The 25,186-nt window shown below is 37.7% G+C and overlaps 1 protein-coding gene across 3 annotated transcripts in view; it reads right to left on the bottom strand.

Annotated features, from left to right (window-relative positions):
- Window positions 1-25,186, bottom strand: part of INTU (inturned planar cell polarity protein) — a gene marked incomplete at its 5' end in the record, with an annotated part of 79,010 nt that overhangs the window by 40,895 nt on the left and 12,929 nt on the right. For all 3 annotated transcript variants that reach the window (XM_081240847.1, XM_081240845.1, XM_081240846.1), the window contains 2 exons: window positions 4,624-4,709; window positions 15,270-15,808. In XM_081240847.1, coding sequence (XP_081096973.1) covers window positions 4,624-4,709; window positions 15,270-15,808 — 625 coding nt within the window. The remainder of the gene's footprint in view (window positions 1-4,623; window positions 4,710-15,269; window positions 15,809-25,186) is intronic.

Raw genomic sequence — 25,186 nt, 5'->3', positions numbered from 1 at the left:
CCACCCCACGTGACAAGCAATGTCTCTTCAGCCTCCGCCAAACCAACCAACCGACCCTTTTTCCCCATTAGCTACCATGCCATCCTCTTCACACATGGGACCTGGGGAGGCTGTCAGAATCTGAAGCAGCTCCAGAGCCAGACCACACTCACTTCTGCCCCATGGTCTGCACTCTCTCTCACAACATCTTCATTGCTCTCCATGTGTCTGATCTTTTCTCCTTTGTCTGGCAGATGCTCTGAATATTCTTTAGTCAAAACTCTGAAGGAATTGAGTCTACATGGCTCAGCAAATTCTCTCTCCTCAATCCTCCTCTTTCGGGTGATCTCACAAGATTACTCAAGACAAAACTTGGAAGGCATCTTGGACTCCACTCTCTCCTGCAGGAAGTACTGTCCTCTTTACTTTCCACATACTTTAAATCTAATCTACTCCTTTTTCTCCATATCCACAGCCAAGGCCTTTGCTCAGGCCTTCACCCCTTCTCTTCTGAACTACTGGAAAGCTGACCACCTGGTTTCCCAACCTCCAGTCCCATCCAGAGGGATATATTCCTAAATGCAAATCTGATCACATCAGTCTTCTTTTTTAAAACATTGACATAGCTGGTTACTTCTGGGTTCTGAGAATAAAAAAAACACTTACAAATACTTTTTAAAAAATTTGCCTATTTCCTAATCTTTCCACAATATATATGAGCACCACTTTTTGTGGAACAAAGAAATAATAAAAGTTAAAATATTCTACTCAAGTGTCATCTCCTTTAAGAAGCCTTTTCTCCTCTCTCTTAGGCCTAAGAAGTACTTGAAAGATGAGAGTCTAAGATGAATGTTCTGCAGGCCGATCTCCCAGAAAAGGAGTTGGTTTCCTCCAAAGCTCCAGGAAACCCGGTGATGGCCCAGGGCTTAATGCAATCAATCCCGGTCAACTGCAATGTTTGGACCCAAGTTTCCTGATCAAGCCAGGGGAGGGGATGGCATAACTGCATCATTGTGTGCTTGTGGAATAAATGAGTGAACAGAGCTGTGACAACAGGTCAAGGTCACAAAAGTCAGTAATTAGAAAAGTACTTGTACCTTTGTTCTTGTCATTTTGAATTTTTAAAACATTTTTTTAAACCCACAACTTTTTATTCAAAAAATGTTAAACCTACGGAAAGTTGCAACAAGTGTACGATTATGCATATATTTCTCACGCAGTTTCAGCAGTTTTTAACATTTTGCCACATTTGCTTCCTCCCGCTCTTCTCGCTTGTGTGACTCCCCTCTCCTTCCATCCTCACCCTCTATTTAAAAAAAATGTTTGCCTGAACTACCTGAGAATTATTTGCAGCTATTTTAATGCTTCATTGCTAAGTACTTTAGTCCATGTCTCCTAAGAATACAAAACTAAATACAATTATGACACTTAAGGATTTTAATATTAAACACAATACTATTCTCTAGTAAAGGTTGTATTCAAATTTCCCCAAATATCTCAATACAGCTGTTCCTAACTGCACTACAGGATCAATAAAGGATTAGTCACTGCATTTGGTTGTATGTTAGTTCAGTCTGTCTTAGTCTAAAACAGTTGTCCAGCCTTTTTTTTTCTTTCATGACATTAACATTTTTGAAGAATCTAAGATAATTGTTTTGAAGAATCTTAAAACCTGGCTTTAAAAGAAATGATTTGGGTTCTCTGTGCCTCATGGAGTATATAGGCTTTGCCTCTGGATTTCATCCTGGTGTTCTGAAACTATTTATAACGGAACTTATTTAAAATTCAAACTCAGAACTGTAGAGTTGGAATGGGACTCAGAGATTTATTCTCTCAAATCCCCTCTGATTATAAATGAGGAAACTGAAACCCAGAAGAGTTTGGAAACTTGCTCAGAGCGAGGTTTAAAATAGATATCTGCCCTCCTTCTCAGTGACCTTTCTACCACATTATACTCTCCTCCAGGGCATCTTCTATTGGATGACAAGAAGGCTTTCAGGCTATTTTTATACTCTAAGTTTAAAATCTTACTGTTGGCTATTTCCAAATTTAAATGTTAAGTCTGCTAAGGTTTTCTTTATAAGTCAGCATTCCTCTCCCCTTATTGCTTGCATAACGGTTTCAAATGCCATAGATACAAACTAGGTAGAACAGCTTTTTCTGAGACAAATCCACTGCAGTTAGTTCTGGCCCAACAAGAACAAGGGGATGCAGACACAAAGATCCACCCAGGTTGTGTGTGAAATGGGAGGATCATGCTCTGGAGTCAGTTTCAGTTCTAGCTCTGAGTTATTAATTCTGCACCCTTGGACAAATCATTAACTCTCTCTCAGATGTTTTTTTTCTCATGTATAAAATAGGAATACAAATTATCAGATTCTTACAGATTGTTATGGGGAACAAATGAAATTATCAAAGGGAATGCTATTAGCAAAGCACTGACACACTTGCTGGCACATACAAACACTAGTTCCCTTCCCAATTCTCAAGTTGTATACAGTCAAAATCCCCTTGAAATTGCAGTACGAAGGCAAGGCCGTGCTGGAGTACAACATACTCTCTCAATAGGCTAATTCCAACTCACAACAGTTTTTCTTCCATCTTTAAAACAAATTGCCGTTTCCTCATTTTGGCACAAGATGTAAGAATTGGCACTTAAGAGCCATGTTGTTAAAAATATATATATACATATATATATATAAAATAAATATAAATATATATACAAATACATATATTTATGTGTGTGTGTGTGTGTGTGTGTGTGTGTGTGTGTGTGTGTGTATGTTTAAGCACAGGACCACATTTAATGCAGTTGTAAAGGCAAACCAGGCAGACAGCAGATACACTGCTATTTCATGCTTAATGAGGACATGGAAATGGTGGGTGAAATTGGTCCAAAAATATTTAAATCATTATTTCTTTTTCTGCCAAGTGTGCATAGCTGAATTTGCAAATGTTAATTAAATATAAGTATAATGTGACTTCACTGGAAACATAATTCTTTTTTTGAAGACAGAACAGATGTGGTTGAACTTTGGTAGTACTGACAGGACACCTGCCACTGACATAGGCAAGAAAGGAGGAGCCCTCACTCGGGGCTGATACGCAGCCAGTTTACTTGGGTGACACTGTTTCAGTCATTAAAATACTGTGATTCTTCATTACTGACTGGCAAGTAGCTGCTGTCTGGACCCCTTAAGGTGCCCTAGTACCTTGGCCCACCCCTATTCCTCCCCTCATCTAGCAACTAAAGGGGATACTAGCACACCCTACTGAAGCACTATGTCCGCCTGATTGTTATTATTTCAAACAGCACCCCACCTCCATCTCCATCTCTCTATCCACTCCTAGACATTGCTAGTCACTGGCTACCATACTTATTCTAGCATTTTCATTTTGCATTTCCGAAGATAGCTAAATTTACAGAGCATCTGTGTGTGTGTGTGTGTGTGTGTTAAGAGAAGGAAGTGAACATAACAGGAGTCTTTTTTCTTAGAAAACAAGAAATTTCATAATGGGTCCTATTATTTCAGAATCTCAAATCAGATGCAGATATGATTCTGATTTATCAGGCATTCTGTTCTTCATCGTGATCAATCTGAAGATTGCTTCATCCTCTCACTGCCTGATGGAGTCTCTAACCTGTCTAAAACATATCACCCTCCCTACCCCTTGAAAGAGAGAAAGCCAATTCCTGATGATAACAAGAGCAGAACATTCTTAAACAGGAGGTATAGCATTTTAAAAATACATCTAATTGTGGATGGATCTAGAGACTGTCATACAGAGTGAGGTAAGTCAGAAAGAGAAAAACAAATACCGTATATTAACGCATGTATGTGGAACCTAGAAAAATGGTACAGATGAACCAGTTTGCAGGGCAGAAGTTGAGACACAGATATAGAGAATAAACGTATGGACACCGAGGCGGGGAAGCGGCAGGGGGTGGTGCTGGTGGTGTGATGAATTGGGAGATTGGGATTGACATGTATACACTGATGTGTATAAAACTGATGACTAATAAGAACCTGCTGTATAAAAAAATAAATTAAATTAAATTAAAAAAAACAAAACTAAAAAAGAAAAAATACATCTAATGACATAAAAATGTCATCTGTAATACAATATGTCAATGCTTAGAGAATCAAAATAACTTATTATGAAAGAGATTTATTTTTACCTACAAGGAATGAAAAATAATTCATTAAGTAGCTAACTAAAAGCTCAGGAGTAAGGCTAAACTAGATAACAAAAAAGAAAAAAAAAGATCAAGAAAATAGTATAGCTTTTAAAATAAACAAAACCACAATAAAAAACTTTATAGCAATTATGATTTTACTAAGTCAGAAAATAGAAAATTCCATGACTATTTTAAATGGCTTTTCTAGGAATTGGATTTTCATCAGCAGGTATGGTACTTAAAATGCCAAGTTGGTCATTATGTATGTTTTTATTATTGTTCTTGTAGATATTTCTCTCTCTTTTTGGAACAATCTCTAAGAGCTAAAATTTGAAAAATATCCTAGCATGTAAGTATAACTCACCCATTATACATGACTATTTTCAGAATTTCATAAAAAGAAGATAGCACAAACACTTATTTCATGTAATTCATCATAAAACACAGAAAAAGAATGTCCACACCTGCATAGGTCCAGGAATGCAAGACAGAACTCTCTCTATGTTCTCAGAGGTCACATCTACATCATTCACGGCAACAAGGACATCACCTGAAAACAGAATCACAATAAAAGACAGTTGTGTGAGTATCCAAAACTGAAAAAGATCTAGAATTGGAACATTAAAAAGCATCTATTCTGATCTTCAAAGTACAATGGAAAATGTGGTACAGACATTCAGGGACTTGTTCAAGGTTATAAAGCTCATTAGTGGCAGAACTAATCTCCCACCCCACTCTTTCTTAAACTATAACGCAGCCCAACATTGCACCATAACTTAATACAACCTATGAATATTTAAAGAGATGAATATTCTCATTTTTGATACAATTGGGAGAATTACATAAACCCAAGGGACAAACGGAAAATTTGTAGCCAAATATTGCACTTAACAAAATTGAATCTAACCACTTAGACTCATAGTAAAAAAAATTCAGCTGAAATTTTAATTAAATCCATGTGGTATATCATAACTCAATATGCTGCACATTCACTGTTATTACTGATATGTGCCTACACACGTCTTTGTTTCAAAAGCCCCCAACCGCAATAAAACCTAGAGCATGTTTCGGTAAAAAATCTTCTTTTCCATGGCTTTTCTTTAAATGTGTATATTATCAAATCAGGTGGCTTTAATAAAGATCAGTGTTAAAATGGAAATTTACTTTCACAACATAAAGGTAATATCTAAACACCAGTGAGTATATTAATAGAAATACACATACCAAGGTTATTTTTTCTCCTCATTCCCATCATTAGGAAATTGATTAAATAATTCATACTCATCCATTCATTAGTTTATCCAACAAATACTTATTGAGCATCTGCTGTATGCCAGGCACTGTTCTAGGCACTGCAGATAGAGAATTGAACAAAACAGACAAAAACCTCTACTCACATGGAGCTTAATACTCTTTGGGGAAGACAGATAATAAATATATATTGATATATATAGACAAAATAGTGTTGGTAGACAATTCTCCATTGGTCTCTCATATTTTTGTATATCTTAAAAGCCAAGGCACTGAAAGTCTGTGTTCTGGATTATCTTTTCAAGATTGTCTGTATAGCGAATAGCTTTGGATGAGATAGTGTCTCCCTCCAGAGCAAATGTACAGTATAATAACAAGAAAAAATACTGTATAAGATATATTAACAACATCTTATTGTTAATAATTGTTCTTTATAAAAGATTTATGTTCCCTAAGCTCCAAGTTCCTGTCCTTTAATGCAACCCACTATGTGTGTAGGGGTTACCTGGCCCTTTTCATGATGCCCTGTGGGAATGAGGGTTGGGAAACAGGTGAAACTGCCATTACTTTAGCTACTGCTATTCCTCACCCCCCCATCCCTTCATTCCTTGCTCTCCCTGATATCTATTATATGGGAAAGAGGTTAAGTGCAGAGTGAGCATGAGTTTCTTAGGCCAGCCCTCTGAAAGCCTGCAATGACCTACACTAGGTTCAAATGCTCAAGAGATGCTATTCAGTTGAGAGTTCCTCAGGTTTGGGCACCAAGCCTTATATGATGGTCTGCTGTTGCAGCACTTTGAGCAACCTGGCAACTTTTCTTAAAAGAATTTTGAAATGTATAGAAATATCGAATCACTATGTTGTGTAACAGGAACTAACATAGGGTGGTAGGTCAATTATACTTCCAAAATAAACAAACAAACTCACAGAAAAGAAATTGGATTTGTGATTACCAGAGGTGGGGGAGGAGAGAAGAGGGGAATTGGATGAAGGTGGTCAAAAGGTACAAACTTCCAGTTATAAGATAAATAAGACTAAGAATGTAATGTACAACATGATCAATATAATTAACACTGTTGTCTGTTATATAACAAAGGTGTTAAGAGAGTAAATCTTGAGTTCTCATCACAAGGAAAAATTTCTTTTTCTATTTCTCTAATTTTGTATCTATATGAGATGATAGTGGTTCACTAACCTTACTGTGGTCATCATTTCATGATGTATGTAAGTCAAATCGTTATGCTGTACGCCTTAAACTTAGTGCTGTATGTCAATTATATCTCAATCAAACTGGAATCAAACTAAAATAAGCTTCCAACTTCAATTCAACTTGGAAAAATGAAAAAGCAACATACTCCCCTAATTATTTTTAAATAAGAGATTAAACAAGTATACTATATCAAATTATTTATAGCTATCGTGATTTTAAAAAGGAAGGAAGAGGACTTCCCTGGTGGCACAGTGGTTAAGACTCTGCGCTCCCAATGCAGGGGGCCGGGGTTCAATCCCTGGTCAGGGAACTAGATCCCACATGCATGCTGCAACTAAGAGTTCATATGCCACAACTAAGGAGCCCACCTGCTGCAACTAAGACCTGGTGCAACCAAATAAATAGATAAATAAATAAATAAACATTTTAAAAAAGGAGGGAGGGAGAGAGAAAGAGAGAGAGAGATTGGGAGGGAGGGAGGTGAACACAATATAGAAGTACTGATGTATTGATAAAACAAAACCCCTTCTGGACCGTACCAACCATGAGTTCTACTGTCTATAGATTATTCTATCCTCAGGACACCTAAATAGTGAAAAGAGTTAAACCTTGCTCCTTTAAACTAAAACTCCATTGGATAATGTCCCAAATGACTCTTTTTTCCCCCTCCAAACCCTAATGAATACAGTTCTGTAGTTGAGTGTTATAGGAAGTATCATCTAAAAGCATCATGTCCAACAAACCTCTAAAAATAGGAGACATGTATCATCACAAAAGATATGAAAATAAATTTTAGAACAAGTGTAGTATATACACAATATTTTTAAACGTTTAGTAGAAAATTGTCTCTTTCTATAAAAGAAATGGTACATCCACTTCTCATTTTCCAGATACTTGCTTTCCTCACATTTTTCTGAGCACCTCTGTGAGGTGACTCAGAGATGGCAGGCTTCCTGGACATCACATCACTGCAGTGGGCAGCCTGCACTCCAGGAAAGTTCTTTCTCAACAAGTGCATGGGAGTCATTAGTATGCAGGGTCCCATTTCAAAGGCTGAAAGGAAATGAACTGCATGAATTGATTTGAATCGTTAAATAAGAAATAGTCTGAGAATTATTGATGGGTAGAAGTAAGAGGGAAAATTTATCAAGTTTATCAAGAGATTTCATTCAAGAATCAAATAAAACATAAAGGGGGAGATCAGTTTATCAAAATGCTTAAGTAAATCCCTTTGGGTGATTGATTGGGCTTTTTCTTTGTTTTGTTTAATTACATTTTCTAAATGGTCTACCATAAGCATATATTATTACTACTGCAAAGAGAAAAAAATTAAAACTCACACACACTGTGGTAGGCAGAATAACTGTCCTCCAAAAATGTCCACATCCTAATCTCTGAAATCTGTGAATATGTTACTTTACATAGCTAAAGAGACTTTTCAGATGTAATTAAGTTAAGGATCTTGAGATTGGGAGATTATCCAAATGAGCCCAATATAATCACAGGGTCTTTATAGGATGGAGGCAGGAAAACTACAGTCAGAGAGAGACATGAAGATACTATGCTGCTGGCTTTGAAGATGAAGGGACCACAAGGCAACGAATGCAGGTGGCCTCCAGCAGCTGGCCAAGGAAAGGGGTTCTCCCCTGCGGCCTCCAGAAGGAATGCAGCCTTGTGGATACATTGATTTTAGTGCAGGAAGATGGATTTTAGACTTCTGACCTCCAGAACTGCAAGATGATATATTTGTGCTGCTTTAAATCACTAAGTTTGTGGTACTTTGTCATAGCAGCAATACAAAATTAATATACCCGCTTAACAGAACAAAGCAACTTCGGCTAAGCACCAAGTGAGAGCCAGGGACCATGAATGCTAAAGAATAGAAGGATATACAAGGTACACTTGGCAGTCACTGGAAAAAGAATAAATCAGTCTTGTTAGAAGCTGGTATTTACATACAAGAGGACTGGGAAATAGGTGTGAGACAGTGGGGTGGGATCAGATTGTGCATTGAAATGGATCATTTAGGGACTTCCCTGGTGGCGCAGTGGTTAAGAATCCGCCTGCCAATGCAGGGGACACACGTTCGAGCCCTGGTCCGGGAAGATCCTACATGCCACGGAGCAACTAAGTTCGTGTGCCACAACTACTGAGCCTGCGCTCTAGAGCCCACGAGCCACAACTACTGAAGCCTGTATGCCACAACTACTGAAGCCCGTGTGCCTAGAGCCTGTGCTCCACAACAAGAGAAGCCACTGCAATGAGAAGCCTGCGCGCCGCAACAAAGAGTAGGCCCCGCTCACGGCAACTAGAGAAAGTCCCCGCACAGCAACTAGAGAAAGCCCGCACACAGCAACGAAGAACCAACACAGCCAAAAATAAATAAATAAATGTACATAAATAAATAAATAGATCATTTAAATTAAGCTGAATTTGACTTCAGAGGGGAAAGCATCTGGTTTTTGAAACATAGTTACATACTGCCATTTTATACATTGAAGTTAATGCATTTACTGACAAATTCTTAAGTTTTGAGAGAATAAAAATTATTGTATTTTTTTAACTTCAATATCAATCCCTCAACTATACCATGTAAGCACTAAACCAGAGAAAATTAAGGTCCCTCCCAACCTACCATTTTAGAATTCCTTGAATAAGTGTAGCTCATCTACTGTAACTACCATTCAGAATATTAAGTAAAACATCACATTCTCTGAAGATGATGGATAAGAAACTAGTGCCAGGTTTTTATTTCTCATTAAAATAGAAAATAATATTGCAGAAATGTTGTAAAAATTATTGATAACTATAAATTATTAATGGAACTATAGCCATGATTGTTTCTGCAAATTATTTTTAGTCTTTACCTTTGTTCACACAAATGAGGCATCAAGGATTTTTTTCCTTTTAAACTTCTCAAGTAATAAGAATTTTTATGCCGGTATACAGTTTTTAGAATTACAATTTTAATAGTCAAATAACATACAAATTTTATCAAATTATAATTTAAATAACCAGACCCTTGGTTTGACATTTTCATGCTTTTTATTATTACTAAAAAATGCTCGAATAAATGCTTTCGTGCACATAGCTTTTCTTGTTTTTACATCTAGGGTCAGCAAACTTTTTCTGTAAAGGGTCAGACCAGTAAATATTTTAGGCTCTGCAGGCCATATGGCCTTTGTCGCAACTCCTCAACTCTGACATTGTAGCTTGAAAGCAGCAATAAACAAATGAATGTGGCTGTGTTCCAGTAACACTTTATTTATGAACACTGATATCTGAATTTCATATAATTTTCATATGTCATAAAATATCACTCTTTTGATTTTTTTTTAAAACCATTGAAAAAGGTTAAAACCATTCTTGGTTTGCTGACTGTACAAAAATGGGTGGTGGGCCTGATTTGATCTGCTGGCTGCGGTTTGCAGATATGTTTTAGATTACTTCTTTAGGACAAATGTCTCAGAATGAATTAACTGGGTTAAACAGTACATTGTGGTAGTTTAACACTTATTTCCCAATTACATTTTGAAAGGATTAAATCATTTCTTTTCATTTTCATTTCAAAGAGAAATCTTTTGGCACTTTCCCCACCCATTCAAGTGAGCAACCTGGCAAGTGAAAGAGCTCTGTGAGTGTAATTCACAACCCATGGTCTCAGCTTTATCGCTGACTGGCTGTCTGCTCTCGGGTAAGTCATGTGATTCCTTTGGTGCTCATCTGTAGGGGGAAGTAACAACCAGACGCTCTCAACAAAGGCCTAAAAACTCTAAAATTCTGTCTTTCCAGTGAACACACTGCTTCAGTGTCTTTCCTTTACTAGTGGTTCAAGTACCATGGGGAAAAATATGGAGAAAAAATGACGTGCGAGAGGCGAGACAAACAAGTAGAGTTATTTTCACTAAGAATATCAAAATGTTATACCTATTACAGGAGAAAATAAAAATATATACCAAGTAATAGTCTGCAAAATATTAGAGAATAAAACCATACGTTATCTGTTCATAAAAATCAAATCTGTCTTTTCAAAAGAGCACTTCAGATATTTTAATTGGAAATAACCAAAATGTCCATCAACAGTGGAATGGAAAAATAAATAGTATGTATTCATACAACGGAATACTACATAGTGAGAACATGGATATTTCTCATAGATTATAAACTAAAGAAAATATAATAGAAACAAGAGAATACACACAATATACTTTCATATATATGAAGTTCAAGAAGAGGCAAAATCAACTCTGTTGATAGAAAAGTTCTGACTTTTAAAAGATTACCTTTGGGAGGGGGTACTGACTAGGAGGATGTACCATGGAGCCTTCTGGGTACCAAAAACATTCTATATCTTGACCTGGGTGGTAGTTACACAGGGACATACATATGTCAAAATTTACTGAGTATACATTTAAGATTTGTGCATATTATGGGTCATACCTCAATTAAAATGATTGTTAAAAGTAAATCCAAAAATACTTCCAAAATTTTTTAAAATTTAAAAGAGAAACTTAGCACAAATATTATACAAAACAAATCTATTTAGTGATCACAGGTGAGAACATTAGAAGTTGACACAAAAAGAGCTTGAAATAAAAACTTTGTTTATTCTTCATCAGAAAAAGTTTCCAGGGGTATGTGTGTCTAGAATATTAATGTGGGGACTTTCCTGGTGGTCCAGTGGGTACAACTCCATGCTCCCAATGCAGGGGGGGTCTGAAATCGATCCCTGGTTGGGGAACTAGATGTCGCATGCATGCCGCAACTAAGAGTTTGCATGCCGCAACAAAGACCCAGCACAGCCAAAATAAATAATTAATTTAAAAAAAGAATATCAATGCGTAATTTCTCTAACCCAAGCCTTCCCAATCCTTAAAAAAACATCTAGTTTAAAATGACCAAAAAATGGGTAATCTTGAAGACAAAAATAAATCACTGAGATGATATGCAGTTTCTAGGATGTAGATAAAAGGGGAACTTCTATTTGTTCTGAACTGAGTCAGTGGCTGGCTACAGGTAGTCCAGGAGCTATCAACTGTCAAACTTTAACAGAAATGCAAAAATAGAAATATAAAAAATAAACATGCAAGCCCTTGGCAGCAGGAACAGCAAAAATGGCACCAGAAAAGGTAGCAAGACCCCCAAGAATCCAGCAAAGAAGAATGAGAATAGAACAGAGTTCTGCTGTCGTAAATGGAAAGAAGAGTCACCCATCTCACTGTGCTGGTCAAGGGACTTCAGTCAACAGTGGGTCACCCTCCAGCCAGACAACAGCAGAAGTCACCCCAGCAAACTGCACTGACCAGGACAAAGCGTTCATGATCTTCCTGCCTGTGGGGTGACTGCAGTGTGAAATGTCACTATGAAAGAAGCAAGTGAGAAATTACCACCACAGAAGCACCTTGTGCGATTAGCAAACCCACCATGACATTAAAATCGTCCATTCTTGCAAATGGGTATGAACACATACCCAACTTGGAATAGGATTTCTGATCTTGATAAACAAGAGCATCTGCTCGATGAAGTATTCAAGGAGGAAGTCTCTTTCCTAACAGCGATTTATATCTCTGCTCTAAGGGGCATAAGGTAATATTCATTATTTATAAGCTTAACACCTGTGACTGCTCAGAGAATTTTTTTAAAATTAATGCTGAAAAAAAATCATCCATTCTTTAGTCCCAAAATTATATAATTAAAAATATGGAACATAATCATAAAATTAAAAACTTAGAAAAGTAGAAATAACAATTATCCATAATGCCCCCACCCTAATCCAACACTATTAGCATTTTGCTGTATTGATATTAACTTCTAATTGTTTTCCCTGCATGTATTCTTTTTACATGGTTTATTCATTCATTCAGTAAATGTTTTTGAGGGCTTATTATGAGCCAACCATTTTGCTACGCATCAAAGATGAAATAATCATTTTATTCCGACAAATTTCCTTTTCTACTTATTAGTAAATCATAATCTTTTCTATTACAAAATTGAACTCATGAGCCTCATTTTTCTAACTTTTTATTGCTATTTAATACACATGCAGGAAAGTGCATAAATTGTAGTACAATGCAATGAATTATCACAAAGTGAACACATCCATGTTACCTCACTCAGGTTAAAAGGTAGACTACTAGCATCTTGTTTATCTTTAAATTATTTTAACGATAAACAGTAGGACCACCCTGGTAGTTTTCCTCTCTCTGGTTCATTCTCTTTCCTCCCATACAGATGGTGCAAAGATCACGGCCAGAGGTAACTGCCATTCCTAGAAGGGTCAGCAGACTGGAGTATCAGGGGAAAGGAAATATGGAACAGGAGGCTCATTGGTCATAACCACCACTCTGTTAGGTTTCAAGAGAAAAGGGTAAAAAGAATTTTAGAGATCTGTCTATAACTCGGTCCAAATAGGCATTCCAAGCAGAAGCCCCAGGTGAGTATAAAGAGAATGTGTAGCCGAGGTTTCCCAGTATGTGGGATCATACAGTTATGGTGGTGGGCAACAACCAGGCCGGATTTCATAAGCAGGAATTCTGGTCTCCTTTGACAGAACTAACAGAACAAAGCTTAGAGATATTTTGGTCCAATTCTGTAACTTGACAAAAAAGGAAGGTGAGGACCTGAGAGAATGTAAGTATGCATTAGCTCCTGTTCCAGTTACCTATTACTGCATAAGCAATCACCCAAAAAACTCAGTAGCTTCAAACGACAGCCATCCTTTGTAACTATGTGTGGAGATGGATGTTAACTAGACTTACTGCAGTGATCATTTCGGAGGATAAACAAATATAAAATCATTATGGTGTACGCCTGAAACTAATGTAATGTAATACGTCAATTATATCTCAATTAAAAAAAAAAAAAACGAAAGAAACAACCACCACCATTTATTGTCTCTCCCGGTTCTGGGGTCGATGGGGCTCAGCTGAGGTTATCACTCAGGGTTCCTTGTGTAGCCGCAGCCAGATGGTTGGGGCAGGAGTTACCGGGACGGCTTCTTCACTCACGTCTGATGGCTGTTCCTGAGCGTGGCTGGGGCCTCAGCTGGGGCTATCAGCCAGAATGCTACGACTCAGGGCCTCTTCATGTGGCCTGGCCTTCCTCCCAGAATGGGGACAGGCAGAAGGTGCATCCCCTTTTATAAGCCCACTCCTTAAGTCTGTGTGTACAGTACCCATTAAGCTGTGGTCACAGGCCCACCCAGATTCAAGGCCAGGGCAGTGGGGCACAGAGACACACACACATACCATAACTCTCCATGGGAGGAGTATCAACATCACACTGTAAGAAGAGAATGTGGAGATCTTGTTGCAACCATGTGGAATACACGCTTTGCACAGATGCCCTTCCTACAGGGTTCCTCCCTGCAAACCCTTATCATGGCACTTATCACACTGTGGGAAACTGTCTGCTTATTTCTGACCCTACGTGAGCTCCACTACAGCATGAGCTCCTTAGGAGGAGTAACTGGATCATTAGAGTAATCTTCGTGCTCCTGGCATTTAGCAGGTGCTCAAAAAATTATCTAATGAATCAATGAACAAACAAAAAATTTGGACTTAAAGAAATATTTTGAAATGTTTCTAAAGAATCTATAAAAGTTCCTTTATCAAAATCTCTCAGGTTGGGTCAACTTAAGACCATCAGCTTGGAGAACTGTTACTACCTGTAAGTTTTGTTAACAACATATCCTCCTCAGCTTTAACTAATCTATCTTTAGGTAAATAATCTATCTGTGGGTAACTAGTCTATCTCTAGGTAACTAACCTATCTCTGGGTAACTAACCTATCTCTGGGTAACGAATCTATCTCTGGGTAACTAACCTATCTCTGGGTAACTAATCTATCTGTGGGTAACTAGTCTATCTCTAGGTAACTAGTCTATCTCTGGGTAACTAGTCTATCTCTGGGTAACTAACCTATCTCTGGGTAATGAATCTATCTCTGGGTAATGAATCTATCTCTGGGTAACTAACCTATCTCTGGGTAACTAATCTATCTCTAGGTAACTAATCTATCTTTGCTACTAACTCAAACATACCCAACAGCTTAAAATGTATCAGCAACACAAAATGCTCATCTTAACATATATTCAGAATAACTTGTGGATTTCTTATTTTCCCCTCAAAATTGGTGGGATATTTTATGACAAGCACCCTTAAAAGGAAATTTACGTATAACACCAATGTTGCTATATATGCCATAGGAAACAGTTTAAAACTACTCTAAGAACTCGGGGCACTTAAGTGCAAGCATACAATTTTAAAGTATTTTTATTCATAAGTTATATATTTTTGTATCATGTTATTGGATATAGGTCATTCAAACCTAAATTATCACTGTACAGTCAACTTTTCTTTTTCTTGTCAGCAAAGAAAACCAAGATGAAATAAAATTATATAAAAACTTGAAAATTAGTTAAGCTGTTCCCTGGCCTAACAAGGCACACATGTGTATTCAATGCACTAAAGTGCTTGTCTTAAGAATGCTGTGCATTGCAGTACACAATCCTTCCAATTTCACTACTGTCCCAAATACCGTCAGGCAGTCCTTAATTGGTTGAGACACTGGGTATAAGTCTGTTTGATCACTTTCCTCACAAAGCATCATCAACCATTAACCCTGCAAACAAGGACCAGCAGGACTTACCAATTAATATCTGACCACTCTTCATAGCAGATCCTCCTGGCAGCAGGCCATGGACCACAAGCTTCTCTCCACTGCCCTGTTTTCCACTTCTTCTCCAGCTCCACTTGGTCTGATGAATAATCCCAATCAGTACTTCCAGAAGCTTGAGCTGCTCTTTGGCTTTTGTGACAGTTAGCTTTTTGGGGTTCACGTAAACGTTCACATCTTTGTACCGCTGTTGGACAACAACTCCTGTTTTCTGATTGGACTGATGCTTTAGAATGGATACTGGCCCACTGGCATTGCTATTTTTTTTATTATAGCGCTTGGGTAAAAGTTTTTTACTTTTTAAAATCTTGGTAAACCGCTTGAGTTTGGGTTCATACTTTTTTCCTTCTTTGTAATCATCCTCTTCAATAATAATCTCGTTTTCGCTGAACCTGACATGGTTCACAGTAGGTGTCTCAGGAAGAAGGCTTTCTTCTTCATCCTCACTCAACTCCAAATAAAATAGCTCTCCATTCTTCTGCACACTGTCCAGCCATTCAGGCTCCAGGTCACTGTGAAAAAGAGAAAAGATAATCTAAATCGCAGCCAAACATGGGAAAAACAGTTATGCCTTTCCGGCTGGCAGGTGAGGGTAGGGGTTGAGGTGCGGGGAGATGGGAAGGGTGAAAGTTCTTTGATTATTTCAGAGTCTCCTCACTGATTCTAATTTATTGTGAGCATCAACATTATTTCCTGTAGAATGCTTTTTGTAGAGCCTTGAAGAACTGGGGCTGGAGGAGATGGAATCAAAATGGCATAGTGATAGAAAAGAAAAATTAAAAAAGAGATGGCCCCCTTCTAGAATCTAAGGTTCTATTTTGTTTTTTAAATTTAATTCAGTCCCTGTGTGGTTACTGTTCACTTTAGACAATTTCACTGGACAATGATTTACATTAGTAGTTGATTATACAATTATATACACAGATGTGAGACATTCAGAAGTTGCACATAAAAATATCCTATGTGCAAAGAAATTATTCAGCATGGCTGACATGTTAAAACAAAAGTGAAAGCCTACCAGTATTAAAACACTTTGTTTATATAATAAGTTTTCAAAAAAGGAACATTCACCCACCACGAACTAAAATCTTTGCTGAAAACAAATAGTTTGTAATCACAGTTAATAATAATCACTTCTGTAGCCTATAATTTCATAAAATTCCTTTTAATGAATAATTGTAGTAAGAAAAGTAAACCACACATTACATGATTCATCATTTGATTATAAAAAACTTTTAACTGGGAAGTAGGCCATTGAAAAACACAAAATTATTTTTATTAAAATGATTCAAACAGCATTAAAAAACAAAAATACCCATCTTAGGGTAACAGACCTAACCACGAACTCTACCCTGTTCAATGTTACGAACAGCTTACCTTTCAAACTGCTATTCTTTAAAGCAAAACTGGTTACAGTGGAAGAACTAACATGTGGAGAGACTTTTCAGAAACATGAGTTGTAATATCCTGGCACGATGTAATTTGTGTTCTAATCATTCAATCAGTTAGAAGACATCTGTTTTCTGCAGTGTTTATTAGCAATCCTGGTTCTTTTTAACTTAAAAGTCAAGTGTCTCTTTCTAAATACTGTGAAAATTCATCCAAAAAATGCACTATTCTATTAATCAGAAACTAACCACTACGTTGGTCTGTAGTTGGTAATTAACATAGAATTTTCAACTATATATGAATGGTTAAAAAAAAAAGGCATAACTATCCCCAGATATCAAAACTAACATTTCTTTGGCACTTGCTGGTTCCCAGTGTGTGGAATCATTTTAGGCACTTAGCACTACTTACTGTGGATTATTCACCATATCAGTTGTTTTGACTATATCTGTCTGTACCTGCAGAAATCAGTATTTAATATCTCTGTAGTTTTACTCTGATGAGTCTAAATAACTGTGTCCCCACCATAAAAAATTTAGATAACAATGTACCATAATTTAAAATGGCACAGGGACTTCCCTGGTGGTCCAGTGATTAAGAATCCATCTTGTACAACCCTCAGAATGGGAGAAAATATTTGCAAATGAAGCAACTGACAAAGGATTAATCTCCAAAATTTATAAGCAGCTCATGCAGCTCAATAACAAAAAAACTAACAACCCAATCCCAAAATGGGCAGAAGACCTAAATAGATATTTCTCCAAAGAAGATATACAGACTGCCAACAAACACATGAAAGAATGCTCAACATCATTAATCATTAGAGAAATGCAAATCAAAACTACAATGAGATATCATCTCACACCAGTCAGAATGGCCATCAACAAAAAATTAACAAACAATAAATGCTGGAGAGGGTATGGAGAAAAGGGAACACTCTTGCACTGCTGGTGGGAATGTGAATTGGTACAGCCACTATGGAAAACAGTATGGAGGTTCCTTAAAAAGCTAAAAATAGAACTACCATATGACCCAGCAATCCCACTACTGGGCATATACCCTGAGAAAACTATAATTCAAGAAGAGTCATGTACCAAAATGTTCATTGCAGCTCTATTTACAATAGCCCGGAGATGGAAACAACCTAACTGCCCATCATCGGATGAATGGATAAAGAAGATGTGGCACATATATACAATGGAATATTACTCAGTCATAAAAAGAAATGAAATTGAGCTATTTGTAATGAGGTGGATAGACCTAGAGTCTGTCATACAGAGTGAAGTAAGTCAGAAAGAGAAAGACAAATACCGTATGCTAACACATATATATGGAATTTAAGAAAAGAAAATGTCATGAAGAACCTAGGGGTAAGACAGGAATAAAGACACAGACCAACTAGAGAATGGACTTGAGGATATGGGGAGGGGGAAGGGTAAGCTGTGACAAAGCGAGAGAGTGGCATGGACATATATACACTACCAAACATAAGGTAGATAGCTAGTGGGAAGCAGCCACATAGCACAGGGAGATCAGCTCGGTGCTTTGTGACCAACTGGAGGGGTGGGATAGGGAGGGTGGGAGGGAGGGAGATGCAAGAGGGAAGAGATATGGGAACATATGTATATGTATAACTGATTCACTTTGTTATAAAGCAGAAACTAACACACCATTGTAGAGCAATTATACTCCAATAAATATGTAATAAAAAAAAAAGAATCCGTCTTGTAATGCAGGGGACGCTGGTTCGATCCCTGGTTGGGGAACTAAGATCCCACATGCCACAGGGCAACTAAGCCCACACACCACAACTAGAGAGACCGTGTACCACAACTACAGAGCCCACATGCTCTGGAGCCCGCATGCTACAACTAGAGAGAAGCCCACGTAGTACAAGGAAGAGCCTGCACATCGCAACAAAAATTCCCGCCTGCCACAACTAAGACCCGACGCAGCCAAAAGATTAATTAATTAATTAATTAAAAAATAAAATAAAATGGCACAATGAAAATACCATAATTAAACACAATTACTTATGAAGATATATATTAATTAGAAAATGAATGAAATTTACTTGCTTTATAATCTCACCCTTTTAATCTGGTCTGTCGTTTGTATGAGAGATATGTGACACCAAAGAAACATTTTTCCCTCTCTGCTAAACATGAAGATGGTTCACCTAATTCTCTAAAATTTGGAATTTATACTTTTTTTTTGGGGGGGGGCAGTGTGGTGTGGCACACAGGATCTTAGCTCCCGGGATCAAACCCGGGCCCCCTGCAGTGGAAGTGCAGAGTCTTAACCACTGGACCACCAGGGAAGTCACTTATTCTCTAAAATATGAATGCAAAACCACTTTTTGGTTATGATTTAAAGATCCCTGCAGGTGGAGGTGCCACAGGGGGTGGCATTCAGTTGTGGAACAAATAAACAGTGCCAGGCATGGTGGACAGTACTGGAATTACAAAGATGAAAACCTCAGTTCCTTCCCTTGTCTAGTGGGGAAGAGAAACTGAGAAGGAATTCATGACAATACACATGGTAGGTGCAAAAGAGAGGTCATCCAGCTTAGCCTGGGGCTGAGGATGAGGTCAAGGGAGACTTCTGGCAGAGGAGACCCCAGAGGTGAGTTTTAAAGCAACAATTGTCTGGGGAGGAGGGCTTGGGGAGCTGAGGGGGAAGACAAGAAGAGAATCCCAAGCAGAAGTACCAGCACAAGCAAAGGCCTTGAGGGGTAGTCCCCATGGCCTATGTGGAAAACTAAAGCTCGTCTGCGGTTGCCAGAGTGGAGGTGGTGAGGTGGGGAATGAGAGGAGAAGTCTAATTTTGCAAGTTGTAATTTTGCAAGCCCTTTTGGACCCTGGCAAAGGTTTTGGGTTTTGTTGTGTAGGTAAGAGAGCATCAATGAAGAGTTTTAGGTAGAGGGGTTTACATGTTAGAAATCCCTGAATAGATCTACTTTGACAGGACAATAGAAGAAGGAATTGGGGTGGACAAGATTCAAGATAAGAGGCCAGGGGCTTCCCTGGTGGTGCAGTGGTTGAGAATCTGCCTGCCAATTGAGGGGACACGGGTTCGAGCCCTGGTCAGGGAAGGTCCCACACGTCGTGGAGCAACTAAGCCCATGTGCCACAACTACTGAAGCCCGCGCGCCTAGAGCCCATGCTTCACAACAAGAGAAGCCACCACAATGAGAAGCCTGTGCACAACTAAGAGTAGCTCCCGCTCGCCGCAACTAGAGAAAGCCCATGCAGCAACAAAGACCCAAGGCAGCCAAAAATTAATTAATTAATTAATTAAAAAAAAAGATAAGAGGCCATTTAGGTGGCTGTTTCCGTAGTCCAACCAAAGATGATAACTAAGGCAATTGTAGAGGAAATGGAAAGTAGGAAAAACATTTGAGAAATGCTTGAAAATCACCAGGACGTTGAGACTGATTAGATGCGATGATGAGGGAGAGGAAAGAACTGGTGTTGACTAGATTTCTAGTTGGTGACTGTACTTTCATGCACACATAAGCACAGACTCATTTTATATAAATGGGCACGTAATTATCATACATGTCATTCTCCCTTCCTACCTTTCACTGACATGTTAAAAATCTGTGTTCTAAACAACAAGGTCCTACTGTATAGCACAGGGAACTACTGATATATTCAATATCCTGTGATAAAGCATAATGGAAAAGAATATGAAAAACAATATAGATATATATGTATAACTGAATCACTTTGCTGTATACCAAAAACAAACATCATAAATCAACTATACTTCAATAAAAAAATTTTTTTAATCTGTGTTCTTATAATCATATAAAACATATATAGGGTTATTTGTTACTGTTTGTTTTGAAAAAGTGAGTGGAATCTATACACACACACACGCACACACACACACACCCCTTTATCATTTATCACTAAAAAAACAATTTAAAAACCTCTACTGGCTACATTAAGGGATGTAGCATGAGGGATGTAGCACATTTGGTCACTCACCTACTGATAAGCTTTGTGTTCTTTTTTTTTTTGCCCCTATGGACAGCAATACAGTAACCATTCTTTTATGTAGGGGTATAGATAGATAGATAGAGAGATAGATAGATAGATAGGTGTCTTTACCCTAAGACTATACCAATTCACATTTCTACCAGCAATGAATGAGATCCACTTTCTTAAGCTATTTAAAAAATATTTCACTTTAAGCAGAAGAAATTTTTTTTAAAAGGGAGAAATTAAAAGAAGGGAGAAAAGAGACAGGAATAAAGACAAGGAAATGAACATAGGAAACTGAAAAAGAAGGCAAAACATATAGTAAAAAGAAAATGACCTGAGAGGTCACAGACCTTGGTTCAAACACAGTTCTATTGAGATTTTCACTTTTCTAAGCTTTAGGTTTCCTTTTCCAGAAAACAGATTATAGCTACCTCACAGGGCTGTTATCAACAGCAAATAAAATAATGTGCCTGGCATGGTAAAGGCCAAATAAATGACAGTTCCCATCCTCTTGCACCACAGTCAGAACTGGAGAGAAACTTACACCTTTATTAGATATAGCTCCTGTACCTCTGCACTTTTCCAACCCCTAGCAATAAATGAAGATGTCTCCAATGATCTCTATTTACTAGATTCCAGGCTAAGTGCTGGTAAGATATGAACCAAAACTAGATACTGCCTTTAAGGCCACAGTTCAGGATTCCCAAAAGGTTCCTTATTCCTACTACAGGTGATTACTTCCTATTTAGAAAAAACATCAAGAGCATAACTGATTAATGTATCAGAAAGTTTAACAGAGTTGGAAAGACTGTACTCTCAAACTAGTTCTATTATAATGGAGGGGGTGTATTAAAAACAACAATAAAGCAAAACCGCCAACTTTTCATTGTAACTATTTATTAATAATGAAATTAATATTATATATAGACACTCTTCACTCCAGGAGATGGAGCTTAATCTTTCCTCCTCTTTAGTGTAGACTGGACTCAGTGACATGCTTTCAAAGAACAGAGTATGGAAAATGAAAAACAGCGACTTCACAGTGAAGAAACCTGGCAGACATCACCTTAACCAAGTGATCAAGGTTATGAAAAACAAGGAAGGACTGAGAAACTACTGCAGACCAGAGGAGACTTAAGGAGATGTGATGACTAAATGCCATATGATACCCTGGATTGGATCCAGGAATCGAAAAAGGACATAAGTAGGGGAATGGTGAAATCTGAATAAAGTCTAGAGTTTAGTTAACAGTATTATAGTAATGTTAATTTCTTAGTTTTGAAAAATGTACCCTATTTGTGTAAAAGGTTAACATCAGAGAAAAACTGGGTGAAGAATTTACATGAATTCTCTGTACTATCTTTTCAACTTTTCTGTAAATCTAAATGTATTCCAAAATAAAATATTTTTTAAAGTTTTTTTAATTAATTAATTAATTTATTTTTGGCTGCGTTGGGTCTTCATTGCTTCTTGTGGGCGTTCTCTAGTTGCAGCGAGCAGGGGTTACTCTTCGTTGCAGTGCGCAGGCTTCTCCTTGTGGTGACTTCTCCTGTTGTGGAGAATGGGCTCTAGGCACGTGAGCTTCAGTAGTTGTGGCACGTGAGCTCAGTAGTTGTGGCGCATGGGCATAGTTGCTCTGCCACATGTGCGATCTTCCTGGACCAGAGCTCAAACCCTTGTCCCCTGCATTGGCAGGTGGATTCTTAACGACTGCACCACCAGGGAAGTCTAAAATATTTATTTTTAAAAAAGAATTAAATCTAGCAGTTTTAATTAATATTTTTATAATACATGGGTTACATTAATCAATATTAATATAAATATTCTTTCTTTTTTTTCTGAGAGCCTATGGTGCAAGCTGCAAAGCTGTCATTGTGCAAATGTCTTTCAATGAGATCTTTATTTTGTGCATTCTACTTTGCTCTAAACAGAAATAACTGTATACTTATAGTCTGCCTGCAAAGTTTGACAGCACTATAATTGGTTTCAAGGCCCTAAATGATGTGGTAAATGTGAGCAGAGTCCTTCTTACCAAAGAAAAACTTTCTAATTTGCAAATAAACAAGTTCACTTACATAAGCTCTAACAGTATATTAAAGAAAATGAACTTCAGATAATGCTTTTAAGTTTCTCAGTTACTCAGGTGTTTCAAAATTCTATGTTGACACTAAATCTTTTTTTCTTCTTCTAAGTTATTGAATCTCTCAGGTCCTTAGTTGCGTTAATGTCAGCATTTTTCACCAAATGAAGTAGTATCACAATTTCCTTGGCCACCACAAGAAAAAACATTAACAAAATAGCCAGCCCTCATGGCACATTTCCTTAAGGAAAACAGACTTTTGTTACTACTTCAAACCTGTTATAATACTTTTTTTTCTTTTTTTTCATTTTAGTGGGGAAAGCACAATGTGCTTTACCAAAGTGGCCAACACATGTAGTTACATAGTTATATAGTGCTTATTAAGGTACAGCAGGACAATCCTAGGTATAGAGACAAACCACACAAAATAAAAACACCATGACAAATTATCATGGATTCTATCTGGGGCTTGTTCAGTAAGTACGGGTCTGCCTAATGCTTTTCTGTGTTTTCATTTCTGTGTTCTGTCTACCAGCAATATCTAATTTTCATCCCCGAAGTCTTTTGATTGTTTTCTAAAAGGAAACCATGATTTTAAGGGTTAAAATCTATGCTAGCTGTTACAGCAGCTTGAGGAGGTGGGGAACCTGGTGGGAGCTGATGATGCTGCTTCTAGCCCAGCCAGTTACCACTGGAACAAATGTGGAGCATGTCAGAGAAGAAGGGATCTGCCAGTGAACTACTAATTGTGTAGTCAATGCATGAAATAAATTTTTACATCAGGAACACATCTTCACTAGAACTATGCTAATAATGACCCCATTCCCTACCCCAGCCCTTCTGCTAAACAGGGCATGTCTACACATCACTAAGTGAAGGATACGATCTAACTCTAGTAGCCGAAATCAAAGACCAGCAAATCATTTTTTGATAGGGCTTTATTGTGCTTTTAAAGATGTCAGGTGGACAGAGAGCTCATCACCTAGCTGAAATGCAAGTGACAAAAGTGAGGAATGAAAACTGCTATAGGAGAAAAATGTTATGGGAGAAATTAAGTCTAAGAGGGATCAAATAAGGTCCTAGGAGAAGGTGGCACTTAAATGAAAACTTGAATGATTGTGACAAGCAGAGATAGGAAGAAAAGGTGTTTCAAACAGAGAACAAAGTATCAATACGTATAAGTGTAGGTATGAAAGAAAATGTTAGGAATGAGAATGGGTGAATATTTCAGTGTAGTAATATTATGAACTGAATGTTTATGTTCCCCCAGAATTTATATATTGAAACATTTCCATCCAATGGGATGGTGTTAGGAGGTGGGGCCCTTGGGAAGTAATTAGAATTGGATGAAGTCATAAGGGTGCAGCCCTCATGAACGGGATTAGTGGCCTTATAAGAGACCCAGGGAACTTGCTTCTCCTCTCTGCTATGTGAAAATACAATGAGAACTTGCAGTCTGTAACCTGGAAGAGGGCACTTACCAGAACCTGACCATGCTGATATCCTGATCTTGGACTTCCAGCCTCCAGAACTGTGAGAAATACATTGCTATGGTTTATAAGCCACTCAGTCTAGGATTTTTTTTTTTTTTTTTTGGCCACACCACACGTCTCGTGGGATCTTGGTTCCCTAACCACAGATTGAACCCATGTCCTCTGTGGTGGAAGTGCAGAGTCCTAACCACTAGACAGCCAGGGAATTAATTCCCTTGGATGTTTTTTAAATAGTGGCCAGAGCTAAGACAAACAGGAATACAGGTGACTTAAAGGAAGATCATCAAAGATGAGATCAGATAGGCTAGGGACAGATCTAAAAGAGCTTTAAAAAGCATCCTAAGGAATCTGGAGTTTATTTGGGAGGCCATCAAGCTTTTGAGTAGAAAAATGATTTAAAAGACTTTTCTTTTTTTAGAGCAGTTTCAGGTTCACAGCAAAACTGAGCAGAAGGTAGAGTGACTTCCCATATACTCCTTGTCCCCCCACTTGCATGGCCTCCTCCATTATCAACATCCCTCACCAGAGTGGTACATTTGTTACAATCGATGAACCTACATTGACACAACATAATCACCTCAAATCCACAACTTACATTATGGTTTACTCTCGTGGTGTACAATCTATGGGTTTGGACAAATGTAAAGTGACATGTATCATCCACCATTATAGTATAATTATAGTATCATACAGATACATACAGTATCTGTATAGTATTATACAGATACTATATGATATTATAGTATCATATAGTATCATACAGTTCCACTGCCCTAACACAATTGTCCTAATATTTTAAATTTTGAAATAAAAGTCAAAATAGATGAAGGCCCATCAAGTTTCCCAGTACCAGGAAGATAGTTTTCGTGTTAAAGAAAAGCATGTCTTTTCTAGGTCATCTACACAAAGACTTCATTTCCAAAGAGGTAGAAATGC

This window comes from Mesoplodon bidens, assembly GCF_964165515.1.
Source record: "Mesoplodon bidens genome assembly, chromosome: 1".
Classification (NCBI taxonomy): domain Eukaryota; kingdom Metazoa; phylum Chordata; class Mammalia; order Artiodactyla; family Ziphiidae; genus Mesoplodon; species Mesoplodon bidens.
This window is presented reverse-complemented; position numbering and strand designations above follow the sequence as displayed.